Source organism: Tiliqua scincoides, chromosome 3, assembly GCF_035046505.1.
Source record: "Tiliqua scincoides isolate rTilSci1 chromosome 3, rTilSci1.hap2, whole genome shotgun sequence".
Taxonomy (NCBI): Eukaryota; Metazoa; Chordata; class Lepidosauria; order Squamata; family Scincidae; genus Tiliqua; species Tiliqua scincoides.
The window spans coordinates 75,552,481-75,568,346 of record NC_089823.1 but is presented as its reverse complement, the minus strand read 5'-3'; the positions used below and the strand labels follow the sequence as shown (position 1 = coordinate 75,568,346).

Sequence of the window (15,866 nt, the reverse complement as noted above, 5' to 3'; positions counted from 1 at the left end):
GTAAAGGAAAATGAAAAATCCAAGCAGTTCTGTTTTGTTATAGGTTTTTCATATAAGGGATGAGTAGACTGATATTGCAAGGACTGTTTTTATCTTGAATTGAATTTTGAGTTAACAAAATGGTATGTGTGTTTTCTAGCTAAAGCACCAGGCAAGCCTATTCAAGTAGTCTATGTACCATCACACCTGTTTCATATGCTTTTTGAATTGTTCAAGGTAGGTAGAATAATTACCTTGAAAGGAGTCTAATTTTACTTGCCTGCTGTATGTCTTGTGCAGCTTGAGGAGAAAACACTTTTTTCTTAGATTCTGGGTATGTGAACTTAGCTTCATTTGGATTCATTGGAAAACATATTGTGACCCAGGGATGGGCGCTAAAGTCATGGTGACTCAACTTGCCCAAAAATGTATTTTGGACTACTTGAGTCATGGATGTTGGTGACCTCAGTTCATGACTTGGGACCAGTGACTCTAAAAATGAGTTGAGACTCAGCTGTCTCGGGGGGGGGGGGGTTGGTTGGTTTTTTTTCTAAATTGTCAACCTGCACATGTGTGTGTTTTGATATATGTCAGAATTGAGCAACCTTGAAACATAATACTATTTCTGATAATGAGCTAATTATTGCAACTTCTCAAAAATATTTACCATCTATATTTTTCATTACTCAAATTGAGTTCACATTAACTATCTAATAAAAGGGCAGATGATGAGGCTGTTGCAGAGCTCAGCAGGTGCTTGAACGCATGCATGGATTTCAGCATAAGCATAGGTTTTTGCATTGTGTGCAATCAATATTTGAGTAGTCCTGGGTATCCATGGAGCAGCTGTTGACATGTGCATCATGTACATTGGTGATCCTGTGCTTACAAGTAACTTTGGTATGAAAACAGCTTCTCAGGTTTACAAATATATGCACTTCCTTGGGGGGGAAAATAATGTATACCAATTTTTAGGCTAGCTCACATGACATCTTTTGAATAATCCCCCCTCCCAAAGAACAAATCTAGTTGAGGCCAAGGATTTGTAACTATTAATGTTCTGCTTAAAGGCAGTAGCTAGAATCATTAAACTTTTTAAAAAGTTTGTGTTTAATTTCAGAACTCAATGCGAGCTACAGTGGAATTGCATGAAGGCAAAAGTGAAGGCTATCCATCAATTAAAACGTTAGTTACATTGGGTAAAGAAGATCTATCAATAAAGGTAATTAACTTACTAAACAGTTCCTTCAATTTCTAGTACCAAGTCTTGAAACCAATGTTTTTATATGTAAAGTGAGGTAAAAACCTACATTCACACATGTTTGTATGTACTGGCTAGGGACTGCTGAGAATTTAATTTATATGAATAAGTTGAGAATTTTGGTGATTGTGTTGACTAGCATATGGACGCTGTGGGCGAGATAAATTTGTACAATGAAACTAAGAAAACTTTTTTTCTCCTTAGAAAGGACTCTTCTACAGAGTTCTTATTACTAGCGGTTCTGGATATTTTGTATGTTCCACTGTGGCCTATACTCTTATTGGGTTATCATTTTGGATACCTTTTGACTTACCAGCTCAGTTCTTGGAGTATCTGTGACATGGGAAATGTTCATCTGCCCTTTGCATAGAATGTGCTATAGGATAATGTTTGGAGAACAAGGCTCTCAGTGGCTACTAGTCACTATGGCTATGTACTTCCAGTTCAGTGGCAGTGAAAGAAAGAGTTATCACCACTAGATGCCTCCTTATACCAGTTGCATGGGAGCAATGGTAGGAGAGAAGTATGTTTTTCCTACTTGAGGATTTCCCTGAGGTAGCTGGTGGATCACTGTGAGAAGCATGATGCTGGACTAGATGAGAATTTGGCGTGATCCAGCAGAGTTTTTTTTATGTGGTGTGTGATGAGCAGGGTAAAAATTGTCAGGCTGGATTCCATTTTGTTGGGTTGGAAGATAAGTGGTCTGCCCTGGGAAAGTTGTGCTGTTTTGAGACAGGGTAAGGAGCCTTATTGGCCTTCTCAGTAACAGCCTGATAACTCCAAAGCCTGATAAGCTGTCCTTCATGCTGGGCACAGAGCACAATTAACTATAACAAGAGGCATCTATGATTTTCCAGCTGGGAGGGGGAGCAGGATTGCACCAGATTGCATCAGTTGGTGAGGTCGTCTTCAAGAAGCTTTACCTGCCCTGAGATTCTGGTGGATCAGAAGTTACCTTTAAGGTATATAAGCTTGTTGTTGGGATAGGAGATTGCTGCTTTCCAACCATTCTACCATGGATCCCTGCCCATATCACCATTGCTATGACAGGTGGAAGAGTCACCAGTTTAAGTATTTATCTGCCTTCTTAGAACCTGTGACCTATTTCTTACTTGTTAATAAACTATTGTATATTTACAGACCTGTGTCTGTGTTTGGGAAGGTATTGATCCAGCTAAATCCTGCCTTGGCCTCTTAGTCATTCTGCAAAAGTGAAACAGAGCCTTGACTCCCTGGGGTCTCAGAAACTATAGGGGCTGGAGAGTAAACCATTAGGTCTTCAGCTTCTCCTTAGCTGGAAGAGTGGCTGTTAAAAGGGGTGGTGACATCTACCGTTGAGAAAGGTACTGTAAGTTCACACCCATCATCTTGGTGTGGGAGTTTGGACTGAATGTGGAAGTGAGTGACATGGTGTTCTTGATGCTGTGGATGGAAGATGAAGGATCTAATCTATGAAAGTTTTGAAATAGCCAATTCTGCTTCTGCTTCTAGACCTAGAATTCCTTTTATTCTATAGAACGGTAATGTTTTCTATGCATCCCATAGTCAGCTGGTGAATGTTGTTGCTCTAGTGGTAATAACTTTCTTTCTTGTTAATAGTGTAAATTGTGTCAGTTCCTTGGAGAATATTTTATTTAAACAAAACTTTGATTTTATTCTGTAGATAAGTGATAAAGGTGGTGGTGTACCTTTGAGAAAAATAGACCGTCTATTTAACTACATGTATTCAACTGCCCCCAGGCCTAGTTTGGAGCCATCAAGAGCTGTACCTTTGGTAAGTCCTGTTCTGCAGTTGCTCACCATTATATAGCTTCCCCACTCCCATGCAAATCTTGTTTAGAAATTCTAGAGTTTGCAAACACAGATTCTTCTCTTTTATTATCAGTGACATAATGCAGTTGAGCCTAAATTAGATACGGTTGAGGAAGCACTAAAACAGTTTCATCTGTGGGGGAGTGGACACTTGTAAGAAAATATTATGTAATGAATATTTCTGTGAGTCCTTGTAGCATATAATTTGATAAAGGTATATACAGGTGTGCCCCAGTATCATTGGGGTGTTCCTGTGAATCCAAGGATACTGGGGTCAGCTCCCACACTCTGAAGGCAAGGGAGTACAGCACCCCTCACCTCTGGAGGGTGGGGGGGAGCACGGGTTAGCCCTCCCGGATCCGTGGTTAAGTGAAACCATGGGTATGGGATCTGCGGATACTTCCCCCCATACGTATATAGCAGATAGCCTATGCTAACTTTTCCTTCATCTTGACTCTGTAGTTTCTTGTTTACAAATTATACAAGTGTTTTAACAATTATGAAAAAGTTGGTATTTAAGAATCTTTGCTTGGTCTTAGTGTGTAACAGATTAACACGTGTGAATTTAATTTCTCAGAGATGCACTGTGATAAGCATAAAGGCTCTACTTCAGACAAAATAGTTTGTGAGGAAGTCCTGCACATTATCTCAGCAAATGTAGGTTTACAAGATAGGAGCAGGGGTTACAGTTGTAGGGAGGAATCAGTGGAAGGAAGAAGTGCTTAACCTTTGTGTCTCTCAATTTATCTGTTTTTAGATTTATCAAATTTAAAGATTTTTTTCAGTATATTTTTCAATTTATCTCTTCTTATACCTGCCTTTGGATCCAAATGACCCCCAAGGTAGCTTGAGGCAAAAGTGCAAACAAAGCAAAAGAGGACCCTTTTAGTCCCCTACTGATGTGAGACCCCAGAAGATGTTTCTATTCATTTCTCTAGACCAGGGTGCCCAAACCGCAGAGCTGGGGCCACTTGCGGCCCCCAAGGCCTCTCAGTGTGGCCCTCAGGGAGCCCCCAGTCTCCAATGAACCTCTGGCCCTCCAGAGATTTGTTGGAGCCCACACTGGCCCAACACAACTGCTCTCAGCTTGAGGGTGACTGTTTGACCTCTCACGTGAGCTGTGGGATGAGGGCTCCCTCCACTGCTTGTTGTTTTACATCTGTGATGCAGTAGCGGCAGCAAAGGAAAGGCCAGCCTTGCTTTGTGCAAGGCCTTTTATAGGCCTTGAGCTATTGCAAGACCTTCATTCATTCATATAAGTTCATCTTTAATATATTCATTTATGTAAACTTATGTAAATTTATTCAAATTTTAGGTGTAAATTAATTCTTTTTTCCCCCTGCCCCTGACACAGTGTCAGAGAGACAATGCGGCCCTCCTGTCAAAAACTTTGGACACCCCTGCTCTAGACCCAGACCAGATGGCAGGTGGAACAGAGGTCTTTTCAAGCAGGGAGGGGAAGTGAGCTCACTGTAGCTGCTCCATTCTCTGGCTGATGGTGGGGACCAGGTTAATCTTCCCTTTCCAATGGAATTCATTCATGATTTTCTCTCATGCAAATTCTTAGACACAATATATAGAACTCTGTCTCTTTGGGGTAAAGGTCCAATTAGGCCACAGTCAGAGCTATAGCCGAAATTAGAATTGTGGATTTCAAGCAGGGAGGGGAAGTGAGCTCACTGTAGCTGCTCCATTCTCTGGCTGATGGTGGGGACCAGGTTAATCTTCCCTTTCCAATGGAATTCATCCATGATTCTCTCATGCAAATTCTTAGACACAATATATAGAACTCTGTCTCTTTGGGGTAAAGGTCCAATTAGGCCACAGTCAGAGCTATAGCCGAAATTAGAATTGTGGATTTCTCTGGATAAAATTGATTCACAGGTCTGCCAGTAGGCAGCATCCATAATCTGTTACAAGTCTTAAGTTGCAATCCTATACTCACTTACTTGGGTGTAACCCCATTGTACATAGTGGGACTTACTTCTGAGTAAACATATATGGGATGGCGCTGCTAATTTACTACTTTGAGCTCCTCTCCTTCTAATGTCCCTTGCAACAGGCTGAGATGGTCCACTAGAAAAGAATATGAAATAATGCTGATCTAGTCTGCCTTGGCTGATCTAGCTGTTTTGCTCTTCACAATTTAGAGATCAAAGACATGGTTCTCATTTACATGTATTGATATTGACCCTTCTACAACTGTTACATTCTCTTCCTTCATCTGCTGGCTTAATTTCTTTATTCTGATTGTATGTGTTGCAATGCTGAGTTTTGCAAATCCTTGTCATCTTTAAATCTCCAGAAAAGGAAAGAAGAGTTGCACTGGCAGTAACAATACTGTACATTGTCTCCCCATTTCAGATTGCTTCTAACTTTTTACATTTTGTACTTGGCCCACCTACAAAATATACAGGTGGGCCCTCCCATAGCCACTGGGGATCCGTTCCATTTCCCCCCCCCCCACAGATATGGAAACCACAGAAACAGGAGAAGCCTGTCTCCACAGCCCCTGTACACACACTTGCCCGTTAACGTAATTTAGATCCTTACTAGGACGAAAATGTTCTTCCTTCCACAGGTCACTATAAGCATTCAAGCTTATAGTGATGTGAAGGCAGGCTGCCAGAAGCCTGAATGCTTGAAAAGACTAGATTAACAGAAAGCAGAAGTTGCTTTCATCCCAGTAAGGATCTAAACTACATTAATGTATGTGCAGAAGGGGGGATACTGGTGGCCTTGATCCATCAATCCACAGATAGTTTAATCAGTGGATACAGGGTCCTGCCTGTGTTAGTATTTTGATGTATTTGATCGCAGCCAAGTAACTGCTGTCATTTGGAAGTATCACATGTGCATTTAAGTCACTGCTTATCTCCATGAAAAGAAACCTGGCCTCATCCTTTCCTACTTCCATATATTTTGCAGGATATTATTTATTGTGGCTTATTCAATCATTTTACCACCATTTTCTGCCTTCAAAGAGGACTTCACAGCTGCTTACACAATATAAAAAACTTTGGTAAACAAAACTTTAAATAAGCAGTAACAGTTCAAACAATAAATCAAAGAATACCAAGCCAATTAAGACCATAATCCAAGTGCTTGCACACAGAAAATACATTGATTTAGATGCACATGTAGGCTGCTAGCAGGCTTTTTGTTCTGTTCAAAAACCACATTGTTTATAAACGTTCAAGAAGAATGTGTTCTGGTATTCATTTTGTTTCTCATCTTCCATATCTGGTAAGATGTTCCTTTCATACTCTGTATCAGTGAGCAAAAGAGCAGAAGGAATAATGAGCTATCTCTTCTGAACAGGAAGCATTCCTGTGGTTTATGTAATTATAATATATTCTGCCTATTTAGTTAATAAGGCATCTATTAGATACTGCTATAAAATGTTGAATAATTATTTTGATTGCTTTAAGTCCTTCCATTTTTTATCACTGTCTTTCACATGTAGACAACAGTCACTGATTGTGAATTCTGTTACTGGCAAATATTCTTCCCCACAACCTGGTTATCTTGCCAAATAGAAGCAGAAACCTTGTTTCCATGGCAGTGTTCCAGTCCTGGCAAGGTCCTTATTTCACCTTAGTTCTTAAAATCAGTATTTGCTATGGTATATATTGGCATCATGATGTGTCTGTATATATAACTGTGAGGTCCTTGAAGCCAAATGAGTTTGAAGAAGTTGAGTTCCAGCATATCTAAGATATCTTCAGTCTATACTGTGATTATCACCAGTAGTTCATGTGCAGGGCCAGCTAGGTAGGCAGAGGTGTGGAGAAGGTGGGTAGGTCTGATAGTGCTGTTGGGGGTAGGGAGAACAGTTCAGATTTGTTAGACTCTGGGGAAACCTTTGAGGATAAACCAGACTTGTAAAAGAGACAAATTTCACTTGTTAGTCATGTTAGAGCAGGGTTTCTCAAATTTTGAGGGAGCTATACTCCCTCAGTAAGTTCTTGTGAGGGGAGGGGCTAGGGTAGCGACACAATCATCAGGATGGCACCCTAAGGGGGGCGAGGGTGGGTGCTTGTGACTTACTTGGCATGGTGTAGGGCTGCATCAGGCTGCAGGAGGTACAGGGAGCCCTGCGCAGCCCTCCACAGCACTCCCTGAGGCATGGAACCTGCAATAGAAGTGGGCGCAAAGCACTTCCGTTTTGCAGGAGGTGCTTTGCACCCGCTTCTGTTGCAGGTTCCAAGCCTCCGGGAGCGCTGGTGAGGGCTGTACAGGGCTCCCTGCACCTCCTGCAGCCTGATGCTGCCCTACACCATGCCAAGTAAGTCACAAGCACCCCCCTCGCCCCCCTTAGTGGCGCGATCCTAGGGATCACGTAGCTGCCTCCCTCCTCTTCCCCATCCCTTTAAGGGACAGGGGAAGCGTTACACGAACTGGTGGGTCGTGACCCATAGTTTGAGAACCACTGTTAGAGGATGGGTGCTGATCAATTTCCTGTGTAATTGTATGTTGCAGGCTGGGTTTTTTTAAAAAAAAATTCATTTTATTCATCAGCTTGGACTTCGAGCATAGAGATGAGGGAAGGGGCATGGAGGCATAAGCAGTTGCACTGTTGAAGCTGTGTGCTTTTTGTGAAGATGGGAATGGAAATAGCTCTGTGGTGTATTGTATATTGGTAGGTTATAAGGTGGCCAGATTCCAGTTGCTTTGCAGACCATGCACTGAGAAAACAGTTCATTTAATATAATTATTTCAGTTTCTTTCAAAGTATTTTACAGTGGCCATTTTTTTGTTTGTTTGAATGGCATAGTGTTCTATCAGACATACTTGGTGCACAGTTAGGGTTCTGTGCATCTAGTAATACTTCTCTGTTGATAAAATTGTATGTCTCATTTTCTCTACAACTTTCTTTCATTGCTTTATGCTATCAACCATAATTGATCTAGCAGAGTGGACTTACTGAAGGTTGCAGTCCCAACTCTTGTTTCTCCACCCCTCCCAGCATCTCCTATGGGTTGACTCTGCTGTGAATAACAATCTCAAGTAATAAACTACCATCAGAATCTCAGTACCACTGAGTGGTGACTGGGATGTTGCAGCACTAACTGCCGCTGTGGAGAGTCCTGAAAGACTGTCAACCCCTTTGGATGGCTTATGGATCACTGTCAATTTTGCTAATATAACTGCATCCTTGGGAATGCAGCAAAATCAACACTCATTGTCATTTCTGCAGTCATATTTGCTGTTCATTTGTGCATGTTGCCAAAATGGTGTGAAATTTCTTGATAAAGTTTCTTATACATTCAAGATCCTAAAATATTTCTGTGGCTTGAGATAATGCAGATAGGTTTATGAAGGTTGCCAGGGGAAAGATGGCTTTTAAAATAAAAATACTGGTTTTTTAATTTTTTGTCTGTCTTCCATAAAGTTAAACACAGTGTATAAATATGTACTTTAACTATAAAAATTAATGTTACCATTAGCATTAAAATTAGTAGTCAAACTTAGATTTAAAATCACATCTAAAAATTGCAACAAAGCTGACAATAATGCATCAGTAATCCTATATAAAGCCAGCAGAGACCAAGATTTCCATTATACCAAACTGTCAATGCTTTTAACTATAAAAATGTCTTCAGCCTCTGGGAAAATGCAGTGATTGACAGCCCAATCCTATTCTCCATCAATGCAGTGACATCAAAATGGTTACTGCTATATCAAGTGGGGGGGGGGGAGTTGCAGAAGTCTCCTCTGGGTAAGGGACCACTTGTTCCCTCACCTGGTGGTAAACCTCCGTGGTGCAGAGGGATCTCTTCAGACCGGTGCTAGCAAATTTGTTGGTGCAGGTCTGCATGGACCTACTCTACACATTGCTGGAGTGGTTGTTACAACTGCTGTAAGGCAGTCGCCAGCAGTGGAACATATGTTCTGCTATCAGCTGCTCCAGATAGGATTGGGCCATGAGATTAAGATTGTTCCACAGAGTAAAGGCCACCATAAAGGGTGCCCTTCTTTGTGCACTACTTCGTAATATTGTAGCACATGGGGTAGGAAAGCTTGTCAAATTCTAAGAGCCCAGAAGAATGTGTGAGAGAAGACATTTCCATAGGTTTGCACTACTTGACCGCACTCCTGTGAGTATTTTGAATGTGAAAATGTGAATAGTGCATAACATATTGATTCCCCCCGCCTCATATTGATTTCCTTCTTTAGGCTGGATACGGTTATGGTCTGCCAATATCTCGTCTATATGCAAGGTACTTTCAAGGTGATCTCAAGCTGTACTCTATGGAAGGTGTGGGTACTGATGCTGTAATATATTTGAAGGTAATTTTTTTCGGAGGAACACTGTCAATAAGGCTATAGTTATTTCTCTTGCTTAACTATAAAAACCTTGTTGCACTCGGTACATTAATGCAAAGTATTAGCATTGATACATCTTAATGCTAATTAATATTAATATTTATTAAACTATTTGTATTCCATCCTTCTACCCCCAAAGGACCATCATAATGGCTCACAACATTTTAAAATACATTCTAATAAATGTAAAAGCTACTCTCAATGTGTCTTGACCATATATGCACTTTTTCAGTTGACTATGTTTTTCATTCTCAGTAGCAAAAACTCATTGTTTGTTTGTTGTTTTGTCCCAAGCATGATCTTGTAACTGTTTCCTGTTATTCCTTTTTCTTTAGGCTCTATCCAGTGAATCATTTGAAAGACTGCCAGTTTTTAATAAGTCAGCCTGGCGGCATTACAAGACAACACCAGAAGCTGATGACTGGAGTAACCCTAGCAGTGAACCCAGGGATGCTTCCAAATATAAAGCTAACCGATAACTTACCAGCTTTTCACCACCTGCATTCAGAAACAAGTCTCTGCTTTTTTCCAAATTTCAAACCTCTCTAATCTACGGTAGCCAATTATTTCCCTATAAAGACCTCTTATGGGACTGAAAAATAACATGAATGGAGGGGACTTTAACAGACTGACATGATGCATTTTTGGTGTGTTACAAACTACTTTGCCAAAACATGCTTGGTTAGTTGGGTCACAAATGACAGAAGAGGTTGCACTATGACTGCAGTTAGATTATATGGTTGTATAGTAAAAGGGTAATATTTTTTAAAGGTCTGATTCTAGTCCTAGGTATGAATGGGCAATTGTTTTGATCCTTGTTTGACAGTAGTTTTATATGGCAATATAATGTAATGGACAAATTCTAGTGAAGTTGAATGTGTTCTTAGAAAACTCACATTGCTGCATTTTCTATGACACAGTGTCATTTGTTAAGTTTAAAACAACCTTTAGGGGCTCTTCTGATCTTATCATCAACATTGGTTTAAATGCATATATGCTTCTTGTAGGGCTTTAAAATAATCCCTGCCACAATTCATAAAGCTTATTTCTTTAATGTATAAATTACATTCTTGTGAAGTGTTGGAACTTTCACTGTGGAATAGGCATTCTGATATATTTTTTTTAATCACCCTAATTATGTATTTGGAAAACAGTTCCCCTACCAAATCAACTTTAATATGGAAAAATAACAAGCCAATCAATTTTGGGTACTTAAAATGCTTCCAGCTGATAATTAATTCAGGTCAGCCAGTAATGTAAGTGGATTGGCTATAAAATGTTGGTCATCTTAAACCAGTAAATAATAAATTGAAACAATCAGAAAATGAACATAAAAATAAGATAAAACTTTATTGTATTAAACACTCAAAATCTTAGAAAACTTGTGAGAGTTAATGTAGCGGGTTGCTTCTGAAAAGGACTATTTCAAATTAGAAGCAAAAGACTAACAAGTTGAAAAGGCATGCTTGAGTGAGTCTTCCTCAACCACTTCCTCTTGTGTTGTTGTATTATGGATTTATATTGTGCATGATTTCTGAACAGTCAAGGAAAAGTTTCTATAGCACCTTTTCACAGAAGTGAGGATTGATGGCATCAGAACACTCAAACACATTCCTTGGTGTCTGTGTATTGTTTTATTAAATGTATATTGTTTTGACAGTAAGAGACTATGAACAGAATTTCTATTTGAATACCATTTGGGCTGTTGGAGAAGGAAGAAAAAAGTTATCATCTAGTTGGGTGGTGAAGCTTGTTTACCATGGTTTATTCAAAAATAGTGAGAGGTTTTATTAGTAATTACATCCAAGTTAACCCTATTTGAACTGAAAGATGCTAAAGGGATTGTTCGGAAATCAGTTGGGTTTGCACACCTTTGTGTCAATGGATAGATACATGAGTTTTAACTGTGTGTGTAAATGTTTACAGTGTTGGCACCCATATGTCTTTCTGAGCAGCGTATTCAATCTTTGCACTCTGGGGAAAAATGGAATCTTTTCCCTGACATCCATGTTCATTTTCAGTGAGTCATGATTTCTTTTAAGGGAAGTAAGTTTTAGAGTTATGATCTGAGAGAGTGACAAAATGTAATTATAGGTAAACTGTGTGGCCAACAACTAGAATTCCTAATTTATTTAGTACCTAAAGGCTGCCACTCATGTTGGTCAGGCAACATGTTATGGCAGCTTGAGTCAGACTATGAAATGGGTAGGGCGTTTCATCATTAAAATATTGATAACTTCTTCTGGCAGGGACAGGAATGGAAAATTCCATTTTCCAGTCACTAGAATGTAGATTCCAAAGCTTAATTTGATGAAGAACACAGATACCTGAAGTTTAATTCTATCTGTCTTACATGTGACTGTGCCAGTTGATGCTCATTTATTAAGTGTATTAAATAGTGGCTATTTTGTTGAAAGTGGTGTCTAGATGAAGAGCATATTATGTTCTCTTGACTCAGTCAGTGCCTCAATAAGGTTTGGGTTAAGTTTACGCTTCCAGGATTTGACATCCCTGCGATGTAATTCAAACTATATAACCTGGCTTAACTTTGATATTGAGCAGTGTTTTTCATTATTATAACTTATTGGGTTATATGCTAAGAAGTGCATGTTGCACTTCTTATATGTTCCATGTATGATTGCACAAGCATGTGTGGAAGAAATTGTGCAGCAGTAAGACCTGACAGTTCGTATATGCATAAAGCCAAGCTGGGTTCCATTCAGATTTCTCTGCACAAGAACTTCATGCTGTTGCTTCCACATGGTTAAGCCCCCTTAGATGAACAGAAGGATAACTTAGAATATATCCCAATATCTATGAAGCCCATCAGCAGGTCCACTTACAGTTTTTCTTATGTTCTTTTTTTTTAATAAGAACTGTGATTGTAGTCACTACAGAATGACTTGGGGCCAAAATAGAACTGACAGGTTCCAGGTCTCTGTCCCCAGCCTTCTTAATGAAAATCAGTCTCAGAAGGCTATGATCAGGCATGAAAGATCAACAAGGGCAGAACCTGTTTAACCCTTTCCCCTCTGCCATTCTTTTGCTAAACATTGCCCCACCTGTTGCTCTCCTCACATCTTTTCCCCATGGGGAAAGCTGGGGGAGGGATCATTTTAGCTGCAAACAGCAGGAGGGGAAAGAGCTAAGCACCTTCTTCCTCTGTTCTGCTGATTGTAGCCTCCAAAGACTCTCTACCTATGCTTTTTTTAAAAAATGAAAAGCAGATGTGGAACTTGTACGTTAATGAAATAGAGACTATGTACTTTTACACATTGGAAGAGGTAGATAGTGTAAACATTTCCAAAGCATCAAGCAATAATGATAATAGCATTTATTTAGCATGTTTTGATGGTTCATAGAAATTACCTTGGTTCATAGGACAGTGTAGTTGCAGTTGTTCAGACAATGGTTTATACCGTTAGAGCAACCACTTTAACCTCCCCTGGCAAATGAGGCAGGGTGCCATATGAAACCACTCATTTGGGGGCAAATCATTCCTATCAGACCAGCAACCACTGCAATGGGACACCTTAATTACTGGTGCAAAAGAATTCTTGGATTTGACATTATGGGATCAGTCTCGTGCCGGAGTTAAACACAGGTTTGCAAAGTTGCATGGTGCCCTTCTGTGCTGGTGTTCGGCAATTCGCAGGTGTCCTGTGCCGTCAAGAGAAAGCAAACATCTGATTCTGTGTGCTGGTGCAATAGGTATTAGATTGGACTTTAAGCCCCAGTGACTTTGTGACAAACCAGCACATAGAGGGGAGAGAGAGAGAGAGAGAGAGAGAGAAAAGTGGCTTTCATGATGTAGTTACTAGGTTGAGAAACACCAGTTATAGTGGGTCAAGTCATACAGCACTTAAAGAGATTCCTACCAATGCAAACACTGGTAGTAATCAAGATAATAGAATGGCACTCTTTGGTAATGCTCATGCTTTTACAGGTACTATTTAAAATGCACTTAAAAGTGGGCAGCACTCAGTGTATGAAGCTTCAGGTGGCAAGTGTTTCTCTTAACGATGTCATATACATTCCTTCAGGAAGCCACAGACTCACTGTTGTGACTGTTAGCAATTTTGAATAGGTCTTGTCTAACATCCCTTGACTTAACCTTCACTGGAAGTATATCAGAATATATTGAGAGTATTTTTTTAAAAAGCATCCATGTTAAGCACAGAATTTGCTAGGAGAAGAAGGAAGGGTGAGCTGTTGTCTTAGAGGTTAAAACATGTGCACAGTTCTTACCATTGCTGTTCTTTCCTGAGGCATTGGGTGAGTTGCTAAGAACGCTTGGGTAGCAACTTCTAAATTTAGCCCTGCCACAGAAGTTTGAAAGCCGTTATTGGTGGAGCATTTGTTGTAAATGACTCATAGCCACAAGAAAACTTCAAAGTGGTGGATTAAAAATATATGTGTATATATTTTGACCATTTAATTGCTATCAGTCCTATGACTAAGGATGCCTTAAACCAAAGTACACCAGCCAGTTGAGCAATAAAACTAGTTCTCTCCTGGCTTCTTTTTTAGTACAGAGTATGCAGTGCTATTGGAGATGTTCATATTTTGATTGCTCTTGTCTGTACTGCATGCCCTTTAATTTTCATTTAATTAAAATCATTTGGATATATGGTCCTAAAAGTGCTGGATTGATGTTGCATCTTAATGCACATTAAGTGTCGCTTTATGTGGCAGTAAGCGCTATTTGATTTGATAGTCTCAAAATGCCATCTTTTAAAATTATGCTTACTTTAGACCTCCTACCTAGCATCAAACCCCAATTCTGCAAGTAAATGTGCAGAGATCTTCCAGCAATCTGTATGCAACCTGCTACTGTATCTTAGACTGAACTGGAGTAATGTGAGATTTAGCCAATACTGGCTTTAGAAGTAGAAGATAACAGGACCTCTATAACTCCCTCCTAAAACCAAACAGAGGGGTACATCACTGTAACAACCTTCTTGAATTTCATTTTTCCCAGATAAGGCTATCCGGGTTTTTCTAGCCACACCCACCATGTGTAATCTCTGATTGTTCTACATATCTACCTTCCTTATGGCATTTTGTTTTTTTTCTGGTGAATGTGGCTGCATCACACTGTTCTTCTGCCTGAATTCAAAATGTGTTGTCAGAATAGAACTGGAAGAAGTTATCACCTGAGAATGAGTATAAATGAGTGGTGGGAGCAGAGAAACTGCCATCTGTTAGGGTGTCCTCAATAGACAATATAGTGTGTGCATGTATGTGCATGCACCCTCAACCCCCCTCCCAGCCCCAGGGTAATTTCACCTCTTCCTTAACAGACAGTGGCAGCTAAGGTGCCAAATCTTAGCAAGGAGGAGGGGAGAGTTTTTTTTCCTTGTGGGTCTCTCCTTCCATGGAATATCATACTTCTGGTGTTCTATGCCACTCATTGTTTGAGAACCTAGGACTTAAGGGTATTTCAAAGCGTCTTCCATTATTGCCTACTCAGCTAAAAATTATCCCCAAGGCTAGATTTGTAGGTTATATATTCCATTGAAAATCAGGCTATGGCTGCTATTTATAAACCACTTAACTCCAATGTAGGCCTCTTGACCGAAGGGCCAGCTTGCTGTTATGCAGTCACCTTGTAGAGATATCAGTTGAAGATTTTGGCATATCGTATCCATGTAAACCGCCATAATGTGTCATGGCTTTTTAGTTTTGTTAGAACCAGGATCAGAGACATTTTGCGGCATATTTATTAGACCAAATGCCTTGAAAGGTTGCTCAAAGTGACTTAACTCGCGAGAGGCCATAGCATTGCATTCTAAAGGTGCCAGGTTCAGTCACAGACATTGCCTGTTAAAAAGTTCACAGGGGGGAAGATTTCTGCCCAAGACCTTGGAGAGCCACTGCCAGTCCGAAGAAACAATACTGGACCACTCTGACCAAAGGTCTGTCTGGACAGAAAGCAAGTTTTTTTGTGCTTGACTGCATAGCTGAATAGTGAGAAAGAACAAAGTTGATTTTTCAGGGGGTTCCAAGCAGATGGGGTTCTTCACAGTTTCATATAACTTGTGCTGCAATTTCAGATCTACCCTATAGACCCTGTATTGTTTCATTGTAAATGCTGCTTCCTCACTTCTCCTTTTCACTGTGCAATAAAAATAAATTAAAATGACATGCTTTGATCCTCTATGTAGACATTTTTCTTGCTGCAGCAAATGAGCATAGACTGCTGGCGCCCAGTAATCAGACACGTGGCAAAGTGAGATCTTTCCTTGATCAGCAGGTTCTGAAAAAGATATGTGGATGGTGTTTCAAACTTCACCTTAGTAGTGCTGCTGTACCTTTGATGGTTGTAGAACATAACGCAAAGCAGTTGGAGCAACATTCTCTGAGTTGCCATTGTTATGAAGGGGGCCAGTGGAGGGGCCTGTCTTTTCACCACATGCTTTCCTGACTACAGAAGTGGCCAAGTATGCCTCTGCAAGTAAGAGACAGCAGGAACACACTTGTA

The 15,866-nt window shown here is 40.1% G+C and overlaps 1 protein-coding gene across 1 annotated transcript in view; it reads left to right on the top strand.

The window, feature by feature from the left end:
* PDK3 (pyruvate dehydrogenase kinase 3) overlaps positions 1–15,527 on the top strand; it is a 60,889-nt gene extending 45,362 nt beyond the window's left edge. Inside the window, exons 7-11 of the mRNA XM_066619034.1 lie at positions 140–216; positions 1,100–1,201; positions 2,904–3,014; positions 9,233–9,346; positions 9,718–15,527. Of these exons, the coding sequence (XP_066475131.1) occupies positions 140–216; positions 1,100–1,201; positions 2,904–3,014; positions 9,233–9,346; positions 9,718–9,861 (548 nt within the window). The 3' untranslated portion in view covers positions 9,862–15,527. The remainder of the gene's footprint in view (positions 1–139; positions 217–1,099; positions 1,202–2,903; positions 3,015–9,232; positions 9,347–9,717) is intronic.
* The last annotated feature ends 339 nt before the right edge of the window (positions 15,528–15,866 follow it).